This window comes from Neophocaena asiaeorientalis, unplaced genomic scaffold (assembly GCF_003031525.2).
Source record: "Neophocaena asiaeorientalis asiaeorientalis breed wild unplaced genomic scaffold, Neophocaena_asiaeorientalis_V1.1 scaffold828, whole genome shotgun sequence".
NCBI lineage: Eukaryota > Metazoa > Chordata > Mammalia > Artiodactyla > Phocoenidae > Neophocaena > Neophocaena asiaeorientalis.
Genome location: NW_020175443.1, coordinates 391,050 through 417,606, shown reverse-complemented (window position 1 = coordinate 417,606; position 26,557 = coordinate 391,050). Strand labels below are relative to the sequence as shown.

Here is a 26,557-nt window from a genome sequence, read left to right as displayed (position 1 = left end):
TTGCCTTCACCTGACAGGTGAGACAACAGGCACCTGGGGAGGGGGCACGTGCCCGAGGTCACGTGGTGGTGGGGTTGGGGGATGAGCCAGGCCCCTGACCTGCGGAGGTGGCCAGCTCTCTCTCAGGCCCTCCCCTCCCTGCACGGTACCGGTGTGGGGGCCTCGGCATCTCCTGACTGGCCTCCTCGCCCTCGGTCTTACCCCACTCCGACCTGTTTTCCAAATGCACGTAGGAAATCCTTCTCACTGGGAATCTGGCGTCGCTCCTCCACTGAAACCCTTCAAAGGCTCCCTGTTTTACACCCCCGGCCTTACAGCGAACCAATGGTGAGAGCTGAATCCTGCAGGCCGACTCAGCCGTACTCTTAGTTTACTGCCCCGCACTCCTATCTGAGCCTCAGCTTCCTCATCGTCAAAACAGGGACCACAGGACTCAATGCAAGGGCCACTGGGGTGCACAGCTCCTCACGGGAGAGGGCAGGTCACACCCGAGCTTCTTCCGTGTTATAAAAAGGAAGGGGTGGGGGGAAAGGGGAGAGGAAGAGCTGGCTGCTCTGAAAGGCAGGGAAACCCATGTGGACGATAATCATGCAGCATGCTAAGCCTTCTTGACCTTCTGAGACGTAGATGCTGTGCATCTTACAGGAGGGGAAGCTGGGCCGACCGACCTGAGGCCACTTCGGACCCAGGTTTTTTGAGTGCAGAGCCCTGTGCCCTTGCCCGTGGCCACCTTATGTCCACCGTGCACCATGTGAGTTTGGAATCCCAACTCTTCAGACCTTACCGGCCGGAGATCGGCTGTGGGTCAGAGACGCGATGAGAGCTGAGCGATTGGAAGACGCTGACCCCGTGAGAGCCCGAGGTCCTCCCAGCGCGACACCTTCCTGGCCTCGGGCTTGGGAGCCTCCCGTAAACACGACAACCTAGGGCCCATCACGATTTCTACAACAATGAGAATATTTATTTTCTCCAGACGGTAAAAATAACGTTTTTCTCTCTTTTGTAAAAGTACCGTTACATTCCATTTTCTTAAATAACAATCCTGAAAATATATATTAAATCGTATACAGTGCGCCACACTTCATCTTATATTTTAAAACACATGATGTTTCTATTTTATTCTCAAAGTTGTGTATTAAGAGCATATTTACAAATAAAGCCATGTCATCCAAAGTCAGGATCCCTGCGGGAAGGTGAGTCTGGATGTGGGCAGGTCCTGGCGCTGTGTGGACCCCTCGGCGGCAGCCCCCCAGCCATGTGCTCCTGAGGACACGTCCTTTCTGAAGCAGTAGATTGACCTCAGACTTTCCTCCACACCCCACTGCTGCCTCGTTAAATATGTTCAACTTGGCAAGATGGGAACCTTGGAGATGGGCCCCCTGGGGTCTGCAAACAGAGGGTGAGGCCCCATCCCCCGGGGCCAGCCAGCCTGAGGGGAGGCAGCTGGGCTGGAAGGTCTGAAAAACACCCTGGGCCAGGGTAGCTAAGCTGAGAGCCCCGGCCAGGAGGTAGAACAGTGAGGAGGGTAAACAAAGACACCAGAGGAAAACAATCAAAAGGTTAAACATTCCCAAGGTGGTAGCAAAAGCAGACATCAAACAGCAAGGAGAAGACTGGAAACCCAAGAGGGCAGCAGTTGATCGGGCTACAGAGTGGGGGCCACCAGGCTCTGCATGAGGCCTGGGGTGCTCATCAGACAAGGGGATGGGACCTCGGAGGCCGTCCCCCTGTAAGTGCTAGGGAAGATGAAGTGCCAGGAAGCATGGGGGCTTGGTGACAGGCTGCATGCCCTGCTGGTGTCAGGATGACCTGGCCCGACACTGAGCAGGTCAGGCCACTCCTGCCTGGGGCTGATGATGGGCCATGCGGGTGGGGCCGTGCCCACCCATGGGTTCGGCCTAAGGGCCAGGACAGCTGTGCTTGCGAGTGCTTTGGCTTTGATCGTTGCGCTGCGGGTTTCTGGCCGGCTGGAGTCTTGAGCCAGAGCCCACACTTCAGAAGTTACAGCAACCTGGTTACCTCGCTCATGCCCAGAAAAGGGGCGCCTCACCCTTTTCTCAGGGTCACCCCTTTCCAGTCCCCTCCAACCCCCACTTTCTTGCCTCTAAAGTGGTTTCTTAGCAGATCAAGTGCTTCCTCCTTCAGTGCTCCTGGGTGTACATCTCCCCTCTTCTGGGACAATTTATGCCTCCAGTGTTTACTTAGCCACGGGGGGCCCTCTGGGGGATCACGCTTACAGAAGTCGGCCTGGGACAATTTATGGCCCTCTCCCCCCATGCTGTCCTGAGGCCGGTTTGGGATTCCCGGGGCTGCTCCCGGGATGGTAAGTGGGTCCCAGGGTGCTGGGCTGTGCCTGGGGTGGCAAGAAGGACAACACTGGGGTCACAGCCCTTCTGGGATCTCTGAAAAAGGGCTGCTCCAGGTGCTCAGACACACCGTGACCTGAAGTCACGAAATGTGAAGAGGGCAGGCGGGCCCACAGGATGCACCAAGGCCAGTGATCAGAGGGAGCTCATGGCTGCGAGCAACTGCCCCTGGCCGGGTGGACCCCTCCCGGGTGGGATTCCACATTCCCTCTGTGCTGCGCGGACCTATTCACAGCACAGGGCCCTCTGTGACTGCACACACCTGACACTTGTGTTTGAGAGGAGATTCCATAAAGGCCAGGAATAGCTTGGAGGGGAGACTGCACACGTCAGTATATTCCAGTGGTCCTTGCACTCGGCAGGCCTGTCTCCAGACCCTGCTGACAGCTGCTTGGGGTAACCGCCCTTTCCAGATCAAAGCCTCACCTGGTGCCTGGGGCAGCGCCCCCGCTCTCCCGTGGACACGTGGCGTTTCCCCCTCCAAACGCCCCTGGCCCACGCTGCCAGCTCCCAGCATCTCTCCTGGTTGCCGGTGTCGCCTCCCAGCTGGCCCCACGCGGCCCTCTGTCTTTCTGGGAGCTGGGCGCAGACGCCTGCCAGTGTGGCAGACCCCTAGGGAAGGCCACAGCAGGCAGTAGCTCAGGGGTTCGGCGAGGGGGGCAAAGTGCCCCAAACACTTGGCACAACGAGGCCCAAGGCTCGAGTGCCTGCGGGAGAGCCACACTCCGACAGAGGCCAGGCCCGGCCTTCGGGGTCCCAGGTGCTCCTCCCGGCTGCTGTAGACGAGGCTGCTCTTGGACGGACGGCGGGGCTTCTGGACGGGATGGCACAGACTCCCACCGCTCGCGGCCGCTGCAGCTGCAGCTCTCAATCTTCGGAGGCCTTTCCTCAGTGGGGCTCCCGTTCCCACACCCTCCCTCCCCACTCCGCATGCCACTCTCTGCGGCTCCCCTCCCCTTCTGGGGGGCAGAGGGTGTGGGAGTAGGGACAAGAGGCCTCTCCTTCCCCACTGAGCCATTCCAAAGCCCACCCTGTCCCCATAAGAAGAGGCATGGAGGCCACAGAGAGCACAGGCCATGGGAAATTTTTCATCCTCTTTTAAAATAAGGGACACTTAAAGGAGGGACTGCTGGCACCCTGTGTCACACGTTGCTTCCTGGATGCTCAACCATGTTTACACTCCCTGTTCTGAACTGAGAGTCAGCTTAGGAATCCCGAGACGGGACCTGGCTCAGGCTCCACAGGACGAGCAGCTTGGGGGAGAGGTCACCAAATCCAGCCCAACAAGGAGCTACTGAGCACCTAGAAAAGCTTTCGGTAAAGTCTACTGCATGAATAAATGAATGGATGTTTCCTATGACTACCCCTCAAACTTGTCTGCTAGTCACCAAGCTGCAGAAGAAGCCATAGAAAGAAGCCCATGGGTGAAGGTGTCAGGTTTGACATGACAGGCCCTTCCAGGCTGGAGGCGGCCCATTCTCTCCCGGAGCCCATGGAGCAAAGCCCCAGAGTCAGCACAGAGCGTGGGTTTCTGTCATGCTTTGCAGGGCCAACCCCCAGAACAGCCTCAGAACTCTCTCTGCCTAGCCTGTTCCAAACCATAAAGACCAGGAGAAAGCGATCTGTGTGGACAAAACTGAGAAGAAGCACTACCTACCCACTACCTGACAGTCGTCTAGAACGTACCTGAGCCCAGTGCTGGACACAACCATCTCTGTCATCTCAGCCCCACTGTCCCGACACCCTGTTCCTAGATCAGAGAGAGAGAGAGAGATGCAGGAGGCACGGACCGTGGGACCATGATTCTCTCTCCTAAGTGCAGTGATGAAGCAGGTCGAATCCAGGCTATGCTGCCCCTGTGGCCGGTGCCCCAGAAGAGGCCAAGGGAGAGGCAGGAAGAGTCAGTCAAAGGAAACCACGGGAGAAGTGGTCCCCAGGGGCCTCGAGCTCAGAGGGATCTCACGTCCTGGGCACAGAGCGGGGAGGTTTTAGTCACTCACAAGAGGATTACGGTCATCTTGTTGACTCTGACCCTTGAGCTTCTTCTTAAAGATGGAAATCGAAGTAGAAGGCTTATAAAAAATGCTCCAGATTTCCCCCGACGTCCCTGGTTGACGACAGTCCCTAAGGTCCCCTAAGGCAGGAACACGATGGGATCTGTCAAACAAAAATAACTTAATTTTTCAAGTAGAATAGAACAAAGCGTCCGAAAGAACCTACCATCTCATGAGATACCTGCACCTATAAAATGGGACATTCGGTGAGGCGAGGCCTCAGGAAACCTCATAGCTGCCTTTAGAGACCCGAGGGACTGTCATCTGGATGACCTGCGCCCTGTGGGATGGCAGTGCAGTGGGGCAGGTTCCAGCTCAGTGTAATGAAGAACCTTCTAGCTGGAAGGATTATTCAAATCTGGAAAGGGCTGGCCTGAGAGATTATGAGTTTTCAAAATACTTCTTTCTTTTTAAGCAGAAGAACTCTTTTCAAATGACACTTATTCGGAAGTCCACCTAGCTAAACAGGATGAAGGCAAGCCTGCTCTTCTTGGACTGGGACCTGCCTTTCTGCCCACGCCTGCCCTGCCCCCGTGCCAGCCCCTGGCACTGCTTGACAGGGAAGCTGCAGAGGGGCTCCGTGTCAGATGAAAGTCAGACACGGGCTTCGGTGCCTCAGTGTGCAGTGAAGTGCTGGACCCTAGAGAGAGTGTCCTGCGCTCTCCCTGCTGTGGGGGACACGCAGACGGGGCTGTGCCTGAGAGGCTTCCCCAGAATGTGTGAACTGGGACTTAAAAAAAAAAAAGAAAGAGAAACACAGATATAGAAGCCCAGTAGACAATAACAAGGACATTGTTTCCACTGAAAAATGTAAAGTGCAGGGTGGAAAGGCCTATGGGTGGTGCCAAAGAGGCCAAGGGCAGCCTTTACAGGGCAATGGAGGAGACGACATTTAATGTACAAAGAAGTCTGTGGCAGAGAGCAAGCCAGAAGGTCAGGGAAAAGGTAGCTTTTACAGGACACCAATGCTCAGGAAGGCCTTGAAATGGAGAGAGCCCTTATGTTAATTATATCTCAGTAAAACTGAGAAAAAAGTTTTACTGAGGAAAAGAAAAGAAATGGAGAGAGCCTGGACTGAGAACCACAGGAAAGACAGAGCAGAGGGCTAAGAAAATTAGCACCCCCCTCTGTAGGCACACAAACATCAGTGCATGAACAATCACCCCTTTCCTGGAAGGCAGAACAGTTAAACCTGAACAGCGGAAGTAAGGGGAGGAAATATTTTTTTCCAAATTGGTTGGAACTGAAGGATGAAGTTTTTAAAAGCTTCTTAAATAATTGTTTTTAAATAATTATTAAGCAATAGTTAATAAAATGTTGGAATTCTCTTCCTAAGAATGTCTCACAGTTTCTAGAAGGCATCAGGAAATATGCCTGGTATTGTCCTAGGAATCTTTGCTCTTATGTAAAGATCTCTTCAGGGGGCCAGCACAAGCCAAAAAATGGAAATTGTCCTGTTTTATGCCCAGACTATTTCAATCCTCCTTGAAATCGTATCCTTTAGACCCAGGAGCACACACACAATTCCTCAAACCTAGTGAGATTTGCCCAGTTGTACATTTCACTCTACAGAGAATGAGGAATGTCTATGGCCTCACGCTGCCAGCACTGAGCGCTTTGGAATCATGTTCTGATATTACAAGTGTTCTCAGACAACTGAAGCGTAGTAGAAAAGGAGCCCTGAGCCTTCCCCTCCTGGAGTTGGATGGCTCTCATACTCACTTGAAAGTGATGTGCAGAAGCATCTTTGCTATGACGGCTGTGACCGTGAGGATAAGGAGCGTTGCCAGGCCATACACTGTCCATCCTGCAAGTGCAAAAGACAGGGGTGATCGGACTGTGTTGTGTGAGCTCACTTTTCAGAAGGAAGTCTGAGTGAGCCCTGGTGGCTCAGAGAAGCAGGCCTGGCTGAGGAGCTCCCTGCAGGTGGGGCTAGCCATGCAACGCAGCTCGAGCTGGGCTGGCCCGGAGTCCCAGACCTTCTGAGCACCTCGACTTGCTCTAGACTCCCTCCTGCAGAGAGGTAGGCAGTGTGGTCCAAAGCACACTCAACTTGGAGCTGAAAGGAGTGGTGCACATTCTGTCTCTACCACTGGAATCACTGTGCGACCACAGACAAATTACATAAACTCTCTGGGCCTCATTTCCTCATCTGAGGAATGGGATGTGTGACTTGTGAAATCCTACAGATACACAAACAATAGGATACACAGGAAGGGGCTCTCCTCCCTGACTTCCTACTGTGAGTCTTGCAGGGGAAAACCTCTAATCCAGGGAATTGCGAATGGTATCTGCAGCTCTACCAGCTTGTAAAGCCTCCAACTTCCTTGGCAGAAAAGAGAGAGTCACAGTCCGTACCCGACCAAGTTAGCCAGCTTGAACCATAAGATCACCACCCTCTCTCCACCTGTCTCCTGCAGGACCTGCCTTCTCAGCTCTGGTGACTATCTGACTCTTCTTTTGCTTTTTGTCTTTCTCCTTCCACGTGTCAGCCAAAGGAGGGCAGGGATTTTGTGTGGTTCGCTGTACAATCCAGTGCCTAAGACAGAGCCTGACACCATTAAAGCAATTACACATCTTCCGAATGACTGAATAAACACAGCTCTGGCAACTGCTGATGCACTCAGAGAGCTACAACCTGGGGCCGCAGGAAACACTGGGTTAGCTGATTAATCACCACGTACTCAACGCAGCCGTGTTAGATGCTGGAGGTAAGGACTACGGAATCAAGCTAAAGAGAAAATGTCCCTCCAAGGCCAGGACAAACAGAGTCATGGAGCCAGGACCCCCAGCCCATCTCGGAAAGAGAAACACCTGAGAGAGCTCTGTTTCTGTAACCGCCAAGTGCACTACCCCCAAGCTCTGTGGCTCCCACCTCTTTGATGGTGTCTGGGAACTGCTACCTGGCACGGTCTGGGGTGGGTGGCTGGGGCTGGTGGTGATGACGTAGAGGACTTTGGAGGACCGGGCAGCGCTGACACTGAGGTTGGCCTGCTCTGTGAACACCTCAGCCAGCGTCTGGTTGGCAGTGGGCCTCTCCTGTGGCGGGTCTTCCTTGACGGCTGGAAGATCAAAAGGAATTAGCTGGGGGAAAGCTGGTGGAGACAACGAAGAGGAGGAGGCACTGGTCATGAAGAGAAGGCAGTTTTCTATGGTTCAGTGCTGGGGGCAATTCTTGGCCCCGCTGGCCCCAAAGCAGAACCTGCCAGGCTCTGGCTCCGAAGGAGCCATTTGACGTGTCTCTGCATGGATCCCTGAACGTGCTTTAGGGTTTTCCTACCCTTGTGCCTCTGCAGCTATGGTCCCTCTGCCCCGAAGGCCCTCTTCCTTCCTATCTATCTGCCCCAATTCTACCTGTTCTTTCAGCCTGTCCCACCCGTGAGGAGGCCTCCTCCTCCTTCCTGTAGCCACACACTGACTGAACTCTTCTTGAGGCCCTCGACGTCCAGAACAGAGACTAGGTCACGGACACCTGCTGTGTTCCCATGTGTGGGCAACGAGTTGTGCCTAGCACACGTGTGTTCACATTACAGGGGCAGGAGTGCAGCCCCATGTTAGGAGGGTCTGAAGATGGTAAACCAGGCTTTGGGGATTGGCTAGGATGTTCAGAGGCAGGAGGATGGAGCAAATGACCTCTCTGGAACCTTCCGATTCTGCCAATCTCAGCTCTTTCTTTTAGTTAGTCTTTTAACTCTCCCATGAAAACTGTCATGAGAACGACTAAGACAGCAGAACTCACAGGTGGCACCTCGTCTCTGTATCATGAAGTGGGTACAAGTTATAAAATAGGAGGCGGGAAAACCTGCAAGTTGAGTGGGCAGATCCTGACATACAGTCCTTCTGGCAAGAAGCACCCGAGGTCCACACGTCACAATGAGGTTCAAGGGGAGCCCAAGGAGGCCGAGGTCTTACCTTGGTACAAGACAGCAAATCCCTGGGCCTGATTGACGCGATCAGAGAAGAAATACAAGATGACAAAGTCCAGAGAGATGTTAAAGGACAAAGGTGGGCGGTTCCTCCCGTTGAAACGGACCAGGACGCGGTGGGTGTAGCCGTCCAGCAGCTCCACCATGTCTGCGGAATCCCGGATGTCAAACAAGGCAAAGCTGAAGTAGATGTGGGAGGCTCCCGGGACCCGGATGGTCCAGTAGCAGACCCTCCCTGTGGCGTATGCGTCGGGAAAGTCGGGGGAATAGACCACGGAAGTCATGGCCGAGTAATTCCCACCACAGGCACCGACCAGAGCTGCAGGAGACAAAAGGATACCAGCCCTCAGGCTGGGGCTCGGCCACAGGGCTCACTTTTCAACCTGTTACAAACAAAACTTCCTAGCTGATGGGATCCAGTTTGGGATGTTGTTTTTTGTCTGCAAAACCAGACTGTCTCATGTTTCAGGATTGAATCACAGAATGAATCGCTTAAACCCTGAACAAATGACTGGAGGCTTTTTTTTTTTTTCCCCAGGAGACCTTAAAGTTAGCACACAGCACAGCAGTGCGGCCCCCGGCGGGGGCCAGGCTGGAGTCAGAGAGTCTGGGTTCGGAACCAGCTGGGCCATTGATCCCAGGGGCCATACTTCACATCCAGACCTCTAGCTTCTCACAGCTTTGAGAGTGGAGAGACCACCACCTACCTGCTCTTGTATCACATAAATGTGTGAGGACAGATGAGACAAAGCACATGAAAACAAAGGACCTCTCTGCAGGGGGCACTGATGAGGTAAGGTTGTAAAAAGCCGAGGGCATCCCAAGTACCTTAGGGGTGCGAGGCTCATTTGAGGGGCCACACTTGTTTTTCAAGTGGGAAACTGTGGCACAAGAAATGACTTTCTGCAGAGGGGAAGCTCACTGATCACTCTGCAGCAGCACATTTGATGTCTCTGGACTCCCAGTTCTGAGTGGCAGGTTCTGAGTGGCAGATACACTTCACTGTATCTTATGTGCTGAAGTGCAAATAAGATCCTGGAAATGAAAGTCCTCAAGAGGGAGGGTAGGGCTGGGATTTAAAAAGCAGGCTTTGGGGGAGTTCTGCTTCCCTTTAGGATGTAGAAAGCTGCTTTCATCCTAACAATGAGAAAAAGCTCAGAACTTTTCTTCAATGCATTAGAAAGCTGAGGTCTCAAGACAACCAAGGCAATTTAATTCTAAAAAGTAAGAAGCTCCTCTGAGGAGAGTCAGGCCACACAAAGTGTTTCATCGTTGACGGAGCACAAGAGGAAGAGGGGGTCGCCATGAAAGTAAGTAAGAAGAAAGCAGCTAAAATTTTAACAAATTTCTAAAGGCTGAATGTGGGCTAGCCTCTCAGTCCAGGATGCCCGGGGACCCCAGATACAACAGGAGTCTGCACTCACTTGCAAGCAATTCTGTGCAGGCCTCCACCCAGGGCCCACGAGAATGACCAGGGTAGGGCAGGACACCAAAGGGTCCCTATTGGTGGTACCAGTGAGCAGAAGGTGACGGGTAGGAGGTGATGAGCCACTGCTGGGGGACAGGCCTGAAACCCTGCCCTCTTCCAGGACCCTCCTCTCAAAGGAAACAAAATCCTTAAGCTGCAAGGGGAGGGGCAGCAAACCCTCCTGCTCCCAGGGCCAGCATAGAAGCCCCTGGGGAGGGAGCAGGAGACTCTCTCGTTCCTGTCAAAGTAACCAGGCAAAGACTCATTGCTTCTGGGGGAAGAGCAGAGGCAAAAGCCATCAGCCCCTGGTTGCCTTGAGCCCCAGGATCCTGTACCAATGCCAAGCAGAGGTCTGCTACCCAATGGAGGGGCAGGAGACCCTCTTCTTCCCGGAAGCCCCCACAGATACAAGGCAGTGCTCGGCTGCCGGGAGAGGGGTATTTGGGGATGCTGGAAAGACCCCATCCCTGAGGCCCAGTGACACGACGTGTCTGAGATGGAGGATGGGGCAGGAGAACCAAGAACCCCCAACCACACCACGAGCACAGCGCCAAGTAACAAGCAGCAGAAGTCTACCATCAAGGGAGGGGAAAGGTCACGGGCAAGGAGGAACTGCTCAAAGTTGAGGGTGGAATGGGAACAATGAAAAAACCCCACTGGCATCCCAGGCTCCACACTGAGCATGAGGTAACAGCAGCCATCATGGGAGGAATCTGAAGGTTGACATGCACTGCAGGTGATGACAGGAACAGGGAAACCCAAACCCAGCTCGACCACTGATAGAAAGGCTAAATCAATCCCCACACCAAGCAGGCCTGCCCATTTCCAGGTGTAAATACACCTCCTCAGCCTCTACTATCCTTCTACGTATAGTGTACGGTATTCAATACAATATTACAACACACAAAACATAAAAGGAAGCAAGCAAGAAAGAAAGGAAAATAAAAGACACTGTCGGGACTTCCCTGGCGGTGCGATAGTTAAGAATCCGCCTGCCAATGCAGGGGACACGGGTTCAATCCCTGGTCCGGGAAGGTCCCACATGCCGTGAAGCCCCCATGCACTACAGCTACTGAGCCTGCGCTCTAGAGCTTGCAAGCCACTACTGAGCCTGTGTGCCACAATCACTGAAGCCTGCGCGCCTAGAGCCTGTGCTCCGCAACAAGAGAAGCCAGCGCAATGAGAAGCCCACGTGCCACAACGAAGACCCAAAGCAGCCAAAAATAAATTTATATTAAAAAAAAGACACCGTCAAGAGATAAAACATCTGGTAATCATTTCACAATATATATACATATTGAGTGATTATGTTGTACACCTAAAACTAATAGTGTTATATGTCAATTACATCTCAATTTTTAAAAAAGGAGATAAAACAATCCACAGAACCAGACTCAATGACCCAGACATTAGAACTACCAGACAGAAAATATCTAGGGGAAAAGATGGACAACATGCTTGAACAGATTGGAAATTTCAGCAGAGATATGGAAACTACAAAAAAGAGTCAGATGTAAATTCTAGAAATAAAACAAACAATATTAGAGATGAAGAATTCCTTTGATGGGCTTAGAAACAGATTACACACACTGAGAAAACAATCAACATGCTTGAAAATAGGTCAGTAGAAATTATCCAAAATGAAACACAGAGAAAAAAATAAATAAAAAAGAAGAACAGAGCTTCCAACAGCTGGGGCACAATATCAAACGGTCTAACAATATATAACTGGAGTCCCAGAAAGAGAAGAAAAAGAGAATAAGATAGGAGAAATAGTTGAAGAGATAATGGCTAAGAATGCTCCAAAGTTGATGAAAGGTTATTTAAGAATCTCAGCAATCTTCAGGCAAATAAAACAAAAATTTAAAAAACAAAGGGAATTCCCAGGAGGTCCAGTGGTTAGGACTCGGCACTTTCACTGTTGAGGGCCCAGGTTCGATCCCTGGTCCGGGAACAAAGATCCCACATGCCGTGCGGCATGGCCAAAAAAAGAAGGTGAAATAAGGCTTTCTCAAACAAAAGCTGAGAGAAGCCATTGACAGCAGACCTGCATTAGAGAAAATGCTAAAGGAACTTTAGGCCGAAAGAATATGATACCAGATGGCAAATAAGAACATGAAAAGATGTTCAACATCATTAGAAATTATGGAAATGCAAAGTAAAACCATGAGTTACCACGACACACACGAAAGAATGGTTAACATTAAAAAAGAGACAATACAAAAGTACAGGTGAGGATGAGGAGTAACTGGAAATCTTATATCTTGTCAGCCAGAGTCTAAAATGGTATAATCACTTCAAAAAACAGCTGGCAGTGTCTTATAAACGCTGAATATGCACTTAGTGTATGGCCCAGAAATGCTGTAACTCCTAGGTACTCACCCAAGAGAAATACAAACACACGCTCAAACACCTGTACATGTGTGTGTACAGCAGCTGTACAGCATCTTTATCATAGACTGATGTTTACCGATTGGTAAATGATGAATGAGCTGTGACACATTTGTACAAAGGCATGTTTCTTAGCAATAAAAAGGAACTACTGAAACAACACAAGTGAATCTCAAAAGTATTTTTCTAAGTGAAAGAAGCCAAACGCAAATGTTTAAGTACTGTATAATTCCATTTATATGACTTTGTTCAGAACACAAAACCATACAGGTGGAACACGGGATCAGTGGCTGCTGAGGGCTGGGGGTGGTGACCACAAAGGGGCACAAGAGAGCTTTCTGAGGTGACAAAAATGTCCTATATTTCGACTGTGTACATATTTGTTGAATCTTACTGGACTATGCAACTAAAAGGGTGACTTTACTATATGTAATTTCACCTCAATAAACCTAAATTAAAAAAATAAAGATTCCTGGGTTCTAATCTTGACTTTACCATGTACTAACTATGAATTTGAGCAAGATACTTATCTTCTGTATACCTCAGTTTCCTCATCTATAAAATGAAATTAGTAATAGTTTCTCCCTCATGAGGTTATAAGAATCAAAATGAGTTGATGCATGTAAAGTGTTTAGTATGAGATCTGGCACAGAGTACAAGCTCAGTTACGTGTTAGTTATTTTATTATTATTATTATTTGAAAAGAAAAAAGTGTCCAATTTAAACTGATGTTTCAACAGCAAAGGCAGACAAACTCAGAAATTTCGATTCCTAGATGCGTGCCATGCTGACAGTACATCCAATTCAGCAATTTTGAGAACAAGCACATGACATCTATGATGGATTATTAAAGTTCAGTGATAATTCAGGAAAAAAGGAAACTTACATTTCAGATATTAAGGAAACTTAAAACTTACGAATATATTCAAGATCTTATTTTTTGAAGGGGACATTGACCTGACACACAACCTAGGATGTGTCTTTCAGTCCGTGCATGTCATTGTTTAATTGGAAGCATTTTTTTCCTTTCAGTGGCATATAAAATAATGTTGCATCTCACAACTGATGGCATCTTGGAATCTATGAAATACAATTACTAATACAGTCCCAGCTGTCAGATCCTACATGTCCTTAGGCCCTCAATCTTTTTCACCATTAATCTCCTCCCTTCCCACCAAAATGTAAGTTCCATGAGGGCAGGATCTCTATCTGTGGGACTCTGGGCAAGTTACTAAACTTTTATGAGCCTCAGTTTTCTTGTGGGGCAAGTAAAGATAACAGTACCTGCTTCACAGTATTATGAGAATTAAGGGAGAGAATGCCTGGGAAATGGATAGCACAGTGCCCTGTGAATATAGGTGCTCCACTAATGTTACCAAGTAAGACCCAACCTATATGACTCACTTCTCCCTTCAGTGCCTAGAAGCTGAGGGAGGCCAAGAGGGCTGCTTGGGCAGTCCCTGTGACCTGCTGCTGACGCCGGCCTATCTGATCTTCTGTTTGGTTCTGTTAATTCAGTACGTTTAACTCTGGGGGCAGCAGAGGCTCTGAAGCCTTCATCAGCGCCACTTTTACACAGAGAACACAACCTACTTCAGCAACCTCCCTAAGCTCATGCGAGCCTGCTGGAAAATCAGTCACAGAGCCTGTGACAAATCACTGGATGTGGCAACAAATACTGAGCAGACAGCTTCCGCCCGCTGCCTGAGTAGTCTCTCTCCCGAGGTGGTTGTTCTGAGACACAGAGACTGAAACCTGGTCCCTTTCTCACATCTAACTCTCCTCCAGTCTCTTAGGAGAGGCACCTTTGCCCTCCCAAATTACGGGATAGTCTGCAGTCACCATCTCTGAAATGCTCAGCCTCATCCAGTGGATCATAAGGATCTCCAGGAGGCAGTACTTAAGCTCTTTAAACTATTTTACTCCTAACAGATGAAACTTTACAGATTATTTCTACAGTGCTGCATTTTGTACCTTTCTTTACAAAGCTGTGGGGTATGAATTATGAGTTGGCTGCTGTCAGGGGCCCCTGCCAGTCAACACACATTGGGGCCTCTGAAGACTGGAATAGACAGCCTCTCAGTGCCATTCTTTTTAGTCCTCGAGGGCATGGAAGCCAGAGGGGGCAGTTAGAGACCTGCGGAAGGGGCCAGTTTGATCATAATCTGAACAACCAGGCAAACTTTGTTCACATACTTTTTTTTTGCGGTACGTAGGCCTCTCACTGTTGTGGCCTCTCCCATTGCGGAGCACAGGCTCTGGACGTGCAGGCTCAGCGGACATGGCTCACGGGCCTAGCCGCTCCGCGGCATGTGGGATCTTCCCAGACCGGGGCACGAACCCGTGTCCTCTGCATCGGCAGGCGGACTCTCAACCACTGTGCCACCAGGGAAGCCCTGTTCACATACTTTTAAAGCATTAAACTGGATCTGGTATTATGATCTATTTTGTTATTGTTAATAAAAGGGATTTTTAGCTGCTGAAAATAGAAAAATAAAAAACTGTGGCAAACCTGAGTTTGAATCCTGACTCTGGCACTTATTAGCTTGGACAAATTATTTAATCTTTTGATCCACAGCTTCCTTATCAACTGGGCTGTTGCAAGGATTAAATAACAAAATAAACAAGTGCCCCAGCATCAAGTCTAGCATAAAGCAAGCACTCAATAGAGAGCAATTATTTTCACCATAATTAATTTGTCTTAGGGCACTTTTGTGTGAGGCCCAGTGCTAACTCCTAGATATATTTCTAGTACCAAAGATGATACTTGGTACAAAGATGACTGACTTTAAACCAAATTATTTCCATTTGACGTAGAGGCACTGTGCAAATAAAACATAATTTATCTGCCACACTGAAGATATCCAATAAAAATGTGCTAAGTGAATGAAAGAGTATCACATAAAAACTATACTTATTTTTATTGATATGAAATTCACCATTTTAACCATTTAAAAGAGTACAGTTCAGTGGTATTTAGTTCTGTCACAATGTTGTGCATCCACTGCTACTATCCAATTCCAGGATATTTTCATTACCCCAAAAAGAAAACCCATACCTCCTAAGCAATCATTTCTCATTCCTCCCCTTTCCCCAGCCCTTGGCAACCATTAATCTGTTTTTTGTCTGTATGGATTTGCCTATTCTGGACATTTCTTATCAATGGAATCATTAAATATGCGCCCCGTGCATCTGGTTTCTTTCACTGAGCATCATGTTTTCAAGGTTCCTCATGTTGTGGCAGGGGTCAGTAATTCATTTCTTTTTGGGGCTAAATAATATTCCATTGTATGGACACACCACATTTTGTTCATCCATTTGTCAGTTGATGGACATCTGGGGTGTTGCTACTTTTTGGCTGTTAGGAATAATGCTGCTATGAACATTCATGTGCAAGCTTTTGTATGAACATATGTTTTCAGCTCTCTCGGGTATATTCTTAGGAGTGGAATTACTGGGTCATAAGATGACTCTGTTTCACGTTTTGAGGAACTGCCAGACTGCTTCAAAGGAGCTGCGCCATTAACATTTATACCAACAACGTACAGGGTTTCAATTTCTCCATATTCTCACCAACACTTATTTTTCATTTAAAAAAATTAACACTATATTCTGTTTAAAGTAGAAAAACAGGTAGTGAACCCACACACCCTGCTTCTGTTTACTGTCTATGCCCACGGCTTGCTGGTGGTGTGAGTCCTGGCAAGTTATTTATCCCCTCCACAACCTAGGACTCTCTTCCTCTCCACAACCTAGGACTCTCTTCCGTAAAATGAGAGGGATAATAATGCCTTCCTCAGATGGCTGCCAGGAGGGCCCAACGTGACAATTCTTATAAAGCCTTACATACTAGGGACTCAGTATTTTTCTCCTTATTTTTTTTACTTAAGAGTATACCAGGCACTCTGTAAGGTCAGCCAACATACTCTCCTGGGTTGGGGTGTTGAGGCAGAGGATTTTATAACAATGAACTCTGGAGATGAAAGGCTAAATGGACGTGCAACACATATTATTTGCCAACTATTCTCCCTTAAACATTAGCTGAGGTGCAGCCTTTAACAGAGGTACTAACACTGAGCAAAACAGGATGTATAGGAAGCCACTGGCAGTCTCCAGTGGGCACACAACTAAAAAGACCAAAAATTAACCACGTGAGTTCTGCTCGCCAATCCTCCCACTGTGCCCCCCCACACAAAAAAACACATTTTTGACAGTGTCTAAGCTGTAACCTGTGAAAGCATCAGTTATAAACTCAGGCTGGGTTTTACAGACACCATACGTAGTGGCTGAATCATGTCCTCCAAAAAGATATGTTTAACTCCTAATGCCTGGTGTCTGTGTTGGTGACCTTATTTGAAAACAGGGTCTTTACACATGTTATCAAGTTAACTGAGGCTGTACTAGATTAGGGTAGACCTAATCCAATGACTAGTGTCCTTGTAAGGAGGCACAGAGGGAAGTCAGTCACGTAAAGAAGACAGAGACCGGAGTGATGCAGCTACAAGTCAAGGAATGCCGAAGACTGCCAGCAATGACCGGATAGTAGGAAGAGGCAAAGGAAGATTCTTCCCTGGAGCCTTCAAAGGGAACATGGCCCTGACAACGCCTTGATTTTGGACTTCTAGGCTCCCAAACTATGAGAGAAGAAATTTCTGTTGTTTGAAGCCACCCAGTTGGTGATAATTTGCTATGGCAGCAACCCCAGGACACTGACGTACCACATGACATTCTGGCTTAAAACTGAGCCACTCAGCCTAGTCAAGATGTCAGCATCTAATCTAGCCTGGGGACTAACAACACTGTAGACTCTACAGTGTATCTCAGTAAGCTCAAGCCTTTCCCTTCGTCTGCCTCATCTGTGACTATCTCCTTTCTGCCATCTTAAAATCTGGCGCTGCACTGGTACAAGGGCGCTTGCAAAGTCTCATTACCACCGCGTAGATGTGGGTGGATTACGGGGGATCAAGTGGGCCAGCGGTTGAAGAGGTCAAGGTCCCAGGCCATACCCCGTTTAGATGCTCTGCCCTGGCCAGCATCTCACGGAGTGGCGGGTCAGGGAGGAGACGGGTGGGTCAGGGCACACTCAGTACCAGGCCTGGAAAGACAACTCGAAGCTTTGCATCTCTTCTCTGCTCTATCACAGTAAGATATAAATCTCAGATGCCTCAGAAAACACTAAAAGGGCTTGCAAATTACATTAAACAAGAGGATCTTAAAGCTGATGCTGAACCATTACATCAGTGTCCCTATTATCTTTTCTAGGTTGTCTGAGCATCTCACAATAGGCCAGGGCACAACTGTAAGTAATTACTTGTTAAACGTCTGTGCTCACTTCTAGAGTCTTCTGGTTCAGTGCTGTATCCCCAGGGTCTGGTCAGTGCCTGCCTGGCCTGCAGAAGGTGCTTAATAAGTATTGCCAAGTGAATGAATGGATAACGGGGAGGGAGGAAGCAGGGGCAGGCTGGTTCCCCTGGCCCAGGGTTCCCGTGCCTTGGACAGTGCCAGGCACAGGGCATACTCACTGTCAAAGACGATGATCCTGCCATCGCCCCCACAGGGCTGGGTGTGATCCCCGAAGCAGACGCTGTTGCACTCAGTACTGGCTGCCTCCCCGTACTTCCAGTAATCAGGACTGTTTCCACAGAAGCAAGCATAGCCTGACTCCATCCCGGCAAACTGCCACGACAGAGAAGCAGCACTTGGTAAGCGTCAGTCAGGGGTGTCGGTGGCCTGAAGGAGCCTGGCAGGTTTGGCCCCCAGCAAGCAAGCACTTCGTCTTCCCAGCCCATGTTCCCCAGGGACCTCTGCCTCATCCCACCCTCACCACACTTCATTACATGTAGACTGGTAACTACACACCACCACGGTGCTTCCCCTTCAGTAAGCATCCCTTATTAATGTTTGCATTTCTACTGTATTTAAGTAAGTTAAAGGCAGGGGGGAATCTCATTAACTTGAAACATTAATAATAATAACAGCTAACCATTTTATTGAATGTTTACTATGTGCCAGGTGGTAAATGCTTTAAAGTTAGTACTCACAGAAAACTTACTCTAGACCCCATTTAACATTTTTATTTTTTATATTACCATACAGTACGACTATTTATATGGTACACAGTCCTATGAATTTTAACCTATGTATAGATTTGTACACCCACCACTACAATCAGGATACAGAATAGGTGCATCACCCCAGGAACCTTCCTTGTGCTATCGCTTTATATGATAGTTCTCCCTCTAGAACCCCTGGCAACCACTAATTAGTTTTCTACACTATAGTTTTATCTTTTCGAGTATGTCATACACTATAGACTGAATGCCCGTGTCCCCCCCGACCCCCGAAATTTATATGTTGAAAGCTAATTCCCAATGTGATGGTACTTAGTGGTGAGACCTCTGGGAAGTGAGGGCTTGCTCTCATGAATGGGGTTAGAGCCTTTATAAAAGAGACCCCCTTGCCCCTTCTGCCATGCGAGGACACAGTGAGAAGATGGCCATCTATGAACCAGGAAACGGGCCATCACCAGACACCAAATCTGCCAAAGCCTTGATCTTGGACTTCTCAGCCTTTAGAACCATGAGAAATAAAATGCTTGGTTTAAGCCAACCATTTTGTAACAGCAGCCAGAATGGACTAAGACACTGTATACTGTACATGGAATCATACAGTATGTTATGTTTTGAGAGTGGCTTCTTTCACTCAGCATAATGTCTCTGAGGTTCATCCAAATTGACGCATGTATTTTATAATTTGCTGAGCAGTAGTCTGTTGTATGAATGTACCACAGTTTGTTAATCCATTGGGTTGTTTTTAGTTTTTCATAATTATAAAATAGAGCTGCTATAAACATTTGTGTAGATTTTTGTGTGAACATAAGTTTTCCTTTCTCTAGGGTAAATACCTAGAAATGAGATTTCTGGGTTGTAATTTCTCTACAACCTCACTAACACTTGCTTTTGTCGTTTAAAAAAAATTACAGCTGTCCTAGGTTATTTATTATATGAAGTGGTATCTGATTGGTTTTGATTTGCATTTCCCTAAAGACTAGTAATATTCAGCATCTTTTCACGTGCTTACTGGCCATTTGTACATCTTCTATGGAGAAATGTCTATTCAAATCCTTTGCTCATCAGGGCTTCCCTGGTGGCACAGGGGTTAAGAATCCGCCTGCCAATGCAGGGGACAAGGGCTTGACCCTTGGTCTGGGAAGATCCCACATGCCTGGAGCAACTAAGCCCGTGAGCCACAACTACTGAGCCTGTGCTCTACAGCCTGTGAGCCACAACTACTGAGCCCGCGTGCCACAACTACTGAAGCCTGCGTGCCTAGAGCCCATGCTCCACAACACAAGAAGCCACCACAATAAGAAGGCTGTGCACCGCAACGAAGAGTAGCCCCCGCTAGCCACAACTATGCCGTGGAGCAACTAAGCCCATGCACCACAACTACTGAGCCTGCACTCTACAGCCTGAGAGCCACAACTACTGAGCCTGCATGCCACAACTACTGAAGCCCGCGTGCCTAAAGCCCATGCTCCACAACAAGAGAAGCCACCGCAATGAGAAGCCTGTGCACCGGCAACAAAGAGTAGCCCCCGTTAGCCACAACTAGAGAAAGCCCATGCGCAGCAACAAAGACCCAATGCAGCCAAAAATAAATAAATAAATAAATATTTTTAAAAAAATCTACAGATCGTTTGCTCATTTTTTAGTTGGGTTGCTTGTCTTTTTATTGTCACATTGTAAGAGTTCTTTATATATTCTGGGCATTAGATTTTTATTCAGATATATGTTTTGCAAATATTTTCTCTATTCTGTGAGTTGCTTTTTCACTTTCTTAATAGTGTCCCTGATACACAGACGTTTTAAATTTTGATGAAGTCCAATTTACCTATTTTTTCTTTGTTTGTTTGTGCTTTTGGTATCATAACTAAAAAAACCACTGCCTAATCCAAGGCCATGTATATTTGTACCCATACTTCTTTCTAAACTTTTATAGTTTTAGCTATTACATGTAGGCCTGTGATCCATTTTTAATTAATTTTCATATGTAATATGAGGTAGGGGTCCAAATTCATTCTTTTTCCATGTGGATATCCAGTTGTCCCAGCACTATTTGTTGAAAAGACTATTCTTTCCCCATTGAATGATATGGCACCCTTGTCAAATATCAATTAGCCTTGGGACTTCCCTGGTGGCCCAGTGGTTAAGACTTTGCCTTCCAATGCAGGGGATGTGGGTTCGATCCCTGTTCGGGGAGCTAAGATCCCACATGACTCAGGGCCAAAAAACCAAAACATAAAACAGAAGCAATATTGTAACAAACTTAATAAAGACTTTAAAAAAATGGTCCACATAAAAAAAAACTTTAAAAAAAATCAATTGGCCTTAAATAAATGTATGGGTTTATCTCTGGACTCTAAATTCTATTCCATTGGCTTATATATCCATCTTTATGTCAGTACTATAGCTATTTTTTCAGTAGTATAATTTGAAGTTATGATGTGATGTAAGGACAGGGGTTCCTGTTTTTCATAAAGAGCTCCAGTTCTCCAGAACCATTTGTTGAAAGACTATCCTCTCTCCCACTGAATTACCTTGGCATCTCTGTTGAAAATCAATTGTCCATCTAAGTGCAGGTCCATTTCTGGACTCTCTATCCAGTTCCATTGATCTATAACAAAGGTTGGAAAACTCCTTCTATAAAAAGTCATACAGTAAATGTTTTCAGCTTTGTGGGTCACACGGTCTCTTCTCAATGACTAAACATGAAAGCAGGCTTGGACAATATATACAGGAATGGGTGTGGCTGTGTGTCAATAAAACTTTTTTTTTTTTTTTACAGAAATATGTGGGTGGTAGGATTTGGCCCACATGCCAAATCTGACTCATGATCTACGTGACTATTTGTATGCCAATACTACTGTCTTGATTACTGCAGCTTTACAGAAAGTCTTGAGATCATGCAGGGCAAGTCCTCCTAGGATGATCTCTTTAAAAATTATTTTGATTATTCTAAGTTCTTTGCCTTTCCATATAAATTCTAGGATCAGCTTGTCAATTTAAAAAATCTGGTATGATTTTGATTAGGATTGTATTGAATCTATTGATCAATTTGGGGAAAACTGACATTATAACAATACTGAGCCTTCTGATCTATGAACAATGTCTATGTCTCCATTCATTTAGATCGTCTTTAATTTTCCCTTGCCATGTAGTATTCAGTGTATAGGTCTTCAATATCCTTTGTTAAACTTACTTCTGTTATTTATGCTACTGTAAATGGCATTTAAATTTTTGTTTTAATTTTTAAAATAAAACTTTAATTAAAAATTATTTTTAAAATTAATTTTTAAATTGAAAATTTATATTTAATTGTTCACTTTTAGTATATAGAAATGCAACTAATTTTTGTATATGACCTTATAAACTGCAACCCTGCTAAATCTACTTATTAGTTCTAATAGCTTTTTCATAGATTCCTTATGTCTACATACATGATCATCTTGTCCATAAATAAAGAAAATTTTACTTCTCCCTTTCCAACCTACATGCCTTTTGTTTACTTTTCTTTCCTTATTTTATTGGAAAGGACCTCCAGTACAATGCTGATCAGAAGAAGTGGCAGTGGGCCTCACTGTTTGTTCCTGATCGTACATGTAAAGCACTGAACCTTTCAGCACTGAACATAAATTTAGCTTTAGCGTTTTTGGTAGATGCTCGTAATCAAATTGAGGAAGTTCCCTTCTCTTCCTAGTTTGCTTACGACTTTTCTCATTAATGGGTGTTGTGTTTTCTCAAATACTTATGCTGTATTTTCATTTTGAAATAATTCCAAACCTATAGAAAAATTGCAAGAATAATACAAAGAACTGCCCTTTCCCTCTCACCTAGAGACCCACATTCAAGTTGGCAACTGCCTTTGTAGAAAAGGATCCAATCCAGCATCACAGACATACTTAGCTGTCGGGTCTCCTCAGTCTCCTTCAATCTGGAATAGCTGCAGGCCTTCCTTGACCTTTGTGACCTTAACATTTCTGAAGAATAAAGGCTATTTTGTAGAATGTCCCTCGTTTCAGATTTACCTAGTGTTTCATGCTTATATTCATATTACGCATTTTTGGCAGACAATCACCAAAGTGATGTTATGCTCTTGACAGGTCAGGTGAGACACAATGTCTAGTGGTCCCATCACTGGTGATACTAACTTTGATCACCTGCATATGGTAGTGCACGCCAGTTTTCTTCACTGTAGAATTACTTGTTTTCCCTTTATGGTAGTATTTTGTGGGGAGATCTCTGAAGCTATATAAATATCCTATTCCTCACGCAACTTTCACTCACTAGTAAAACTTTTACTCACCATCCATGAGGATGTGGAATATTTACATACCTTGATATTTGTTCTCTGAATCAATTATTACTATGATGGTGGCCAAATGGTGAATTTTCTAATTCCATCATTTCTTCTACATTTATTAGTTGGCATTCTCCTGTAAGGAAATGCTTTTCTTCTCCTCATTTTTTTGTGGAGATCTCTGAAGCTATATAAATATCCTATTCCTCACGCAACTTTCACTCACTAGTAAAACTTTTACTCACCATCCATGAGGATGTGGAATATTTACATACCTTGATATTTGTTCTCTGAATCAATTATTACTATGATGGTGGCCAAATGGTGAATTTTCTAATTCCATCATTTCTTCTACATTTATTAGTTGGCATTCTCCTGTAAGGAAATGCTTTTCTTCTCCTCATTTATTTGTTCACTTTTTTTTTTAACGTCTTTATTGGAGTATAATTGCTTTACCATGGTGTGTTAGTTTCTGCTCTATAACAAAGTGAATCAGCTATACATATATCCCCATATCTCCTCCCTCTTGCATCTCCTTCCCACCCTCCCTATCCCACCCCTCTAGGTGGTCACAAAGCACCAAGCTGATCTCCCTGTGCTATGTGGCTGCTTCCCACTAGCTATCTATTTTACATTTGGTAGTATTCAGTTATTTTTTTACATCAGCGTGAATTTGCAGATTCTTATTTTATTTAATGGAGTATATTTATTATTCTTATTATTTGTTTTGAAGCTCAAATTATGTTAGATTTAGCCAGTGGGAGTCCCTCCAAGTGGGTTCCTGTGTCCTTTTGACAAGTCCCTCACATTCCTTACTTTCTTGTACAAGATGTTTCAGGATCATCTTGTGCTTTCTCAGAAAAAAAAACCCAACAACCTTATCTTGTGATTTCTCTAGAATCAGCAATTTTCTCCAAGGAGCCCTAGTTCTTTTTAATGGAGAACAGTATTTATAAACCAAGATATGAGTGCTAAATGTGACCTTTACTACCAGTGTGGCACTGTTCCCAGGCCTTTTCAGTGGACAGACCTAGGAAATATACATGTATATACATACATACACATACACACACACTTTTATAGTTAAATTTACTTCTCTCTATATATGTATCAGAAACCATGCACTATACTAATAACTTCAATCCCTGTCCAACACTATAGACTTCATTCCAGTTTTCCCTGGCTTTCTTCTCTAATGAGAAACCTGGCTCCCATTATCCTCAATATAGTTACTTATATGCTCAATCTTTTGCAAGCAACCAATCGCTTGATCACGTTGGGCTAACTGCCTTGCTCAGCTACCTGCCCCACAGAGGCCCTGAACCCTGCCAGTCTATTTTCCTCGCTTGGGCCTGATTAATGATCTTTTGACTGAAGAAGGAAGGAAGGAGGAAGGAAGGAAGGAAGGAAGGAAGTGGAAAGACTTTTCTTTGATATAATAAACAAGAGCATTACTGAACCTTAATGGCCGACGAATGAGTTTCAGATAGAAGAATGGATAGGAAGGAAAGAAACTATTTTGGACTGGTGCCCAGGCTAGGGCACCCTAATGTATCAAAGAAGTAACCACTACCTTGGCTTATTCCCAGATCCCCCAGGGAGCCAGAGATGTCTCTGCTCATAACATGCAGGGGCTCAAGGACACATGTAACTGTGCTGGAAGTCAAACTGGGATGCAGATATTGGTGCTTTTCCTCCCCTTTTCTCGCAGTCTTTGGACAGAGTGCTGCCTCACGCCCTTGAATCCCAAGCCTCACTCTTCCTCCAACTTCTCCTTGGCAGAAAAGTATACAGTCATATAGCTTCACAGGTTGTTTTTTACAGTTTATATGTTTTAAAGGTATCTTAGCAGAATGCACTTACACTTTTATCTTTTTCTATAGATACATAGCCACAGAACCATTACCTTGAACCTTTGACTCCGACAAAAACTGATACAAGTTTGTATGGTAAGTCTGTTAGACGTTTTACTGGCACCAGTTAGAGGAGGTGGGTTTCCATGATCCTTGTAGCAGCCAAGGTTTCCAGGCACTGAAGAAAAATGAAAAACAAAAGAACTTTACAACATCTGGCTGTGAACACCAAGAGGGAAAAGCGTGTTGTGTCAGGTACTCTCATCTCAGCCAACATTTCCACTCCTAAGGTGCAAATGAATAACAAGCAATAAGCTTTAAAAATGGAAACCTTGGGCTTCCCTGGTGGCGCAGTGGTTGAGAGTCCGCCTGCCGATGCAGAGGACACGGGTTCGTGCCCCGGTCTGGGAAGATCCCATATGCCGTGGAGCGGCTGGGCCCATGAGCCACGGCCGCTGAGCCTGCATGTCCGGAGCCTGTGCTCCGCAATGGGGGAGGCCACAGCAGTGAGAGGCCCGTGTACCGCAAAAAAAAAAAAAGAAGCCTTAGTGTCCTCTGCTAGCTGCTATGTTTTTGTTTTATTTTGACGAGTAAGGCCCATATAACTAAGCCTAAGAAATTTTTCACCTGTTCAATATTGATAGAATTTAGTATTGACGAGACCTAGGAATAACTTCCTAAAAACAGAGAAGCTACAATATGTAAATGACGTTTCAGAGTCACTGGACAGCAAAAAAGCCCTTGGAAGCCCACCATCCTATGCCTTATGCCTCCCCTTGTTTCTTAAAAAGCCCCGCAAGTTGGTTTAACCAGGTCCTTTGGTGAATGTATTAGTTTCCTATTGCTACTGGAATAAATGACCACAAATCTAGTGGCTTAAAGTAGCATAAATTCATTATCTTAACAGTTCTGGAGGTCAGATGTACTAAATGGGTCTTCTGGGGCTAAAATCAAGGCATCAGCAGAGCTGTGTTCCTTCACAGGCTCGAGGGGACAACCTGTTCCTTGCCTTTTCCGTCTCCTAGAAGCTGCCCCTATTCCTTGGCTTGTGGCTGCCCCATCCCAGCCTCTGCTTGCCCCCCTCTGCTTCTATCATCACATCACCTTCTCTGACTCTAGTCCTCCTGCCTCTATGTTACAAGGACCTGTGTGGTTACACTGGCCCAGCTGGGTAATTCAGGACAATCCTCCCCATCTCAAAATTCTTAACTTGATCACATGTGCCATGTAAGGTAACATATTTAAAGATTCTGGGGGTTACAAAATAGACATTTTGGGGAAGGAGATTATTCTGTTTACCACAGTGAACATATTAGTGTTTCACACAATCAGATGGTCTGGTCTAGTAGAAAAAGCTGCAACTGAGAATAAGGAAACCTAAATATATATACCAACTGTGGTAGACAGCTTTCAAAGATGGCCCTCCATGATCCCTACCTCCTGGTGTTCATGCCCTTGTGTGATCCCCTCTCCTTGAGTGTGGGCTGGAAGAGTGACTTGCTTTTGTCCAACAGAACGTGGCAAAGTTGATGGGATGCCACTTCTGTGATTGGGTTACAAGAGACTGTGACTTTAGTCTTGCTAGTAGACTCTCTCTATCGCCCTCTCAGCTTATATACTTTGATAAAGCAACATATCATGCCCAAGATGTCATATGGCAAGGAACTGAGAATGGCCTTCAGCCAACAGCCAGCAAGGAACTGAGACTTTCAGTTTCTGCAAAGGCTGAATCCCACCAACAACTATGTATGCTTGAAGTAGATCCTTCCCCAGAGGAACCTTCAGAGGAGATCCCGGCCCTGGCAGACACATGAGAGACCTTGAAGCAGAGGACCCAGCTAAGCCATGCCCAGATTTCCTGGCCCACAGAAAGTGTGAGATAATAAATGTGTGCTGGGGCTTTCCTGGTGGTGCAGTGGTTAAGAATCTGCCTGCCAATGCAGGGGACATGGGTTCGAGCCCTGGTCCGGGAAGATCCCACATGCCGTGGAGCAACTACGCCCACGCGCCACAGCTACTGAGTCTGTGCTCTAGAGCCCGAGAGCCACAACTACTGAGCCTGCGAGCCGCAACCACTGAAGCCTGTGCGCCTAGAGCCAGTGCTCCGCAACAAGAGAAGCCACCACAATGAGAAGCCCGT

The 26,557-nt window shown here is 46.5% G+C and overlaps 1 protein-coding gene across 1 annotated transcript in view; it reads right to left on the bottom strand.

The window, feature by feature from the left end:
* Positions 1-1,089: 1,089 nt before the first annotated feature.
* The window catches only part of KREMEN1 (kringle containing transmembrane protein 1), a 45,576-nt gene continuing 20,108 nt past the window's right edge, over positions 1,090-26,557 (bottom strand). The window contains exons 3-9 of the mRNA XM_024768018.1: positions 24,471-24,595; positions 17,728-17,881; positions 8,333-8,665; positions 7,324-7,482; positions 6,143-6,227; positions 4,367-4,523; positions 1,090-4,116 (exon numbers count right to left, since the gene is read on the bottom strand). Of these exons, the coding sequence (XP_024623786.1) occupies positions 4,084-4,116; positions 4,367-4,523; positions 6,143-6,227; positions 7,324-7,482; positions 8,333-8,665; positions 17,728-17,881; positions 24,471-24,595 (1,046 nt within the window). The 3' untranslated portion in view covers positions 1,090-4,083. The remainder of the gene's footprint in view (positions 4,117-4,366; positions 4,524-6,142; positions 6,228-7,323; positions 7,483-8,332; positions 8,666-17,727; positions 17,882-24,470; positions 24,596-26,557) is intronic.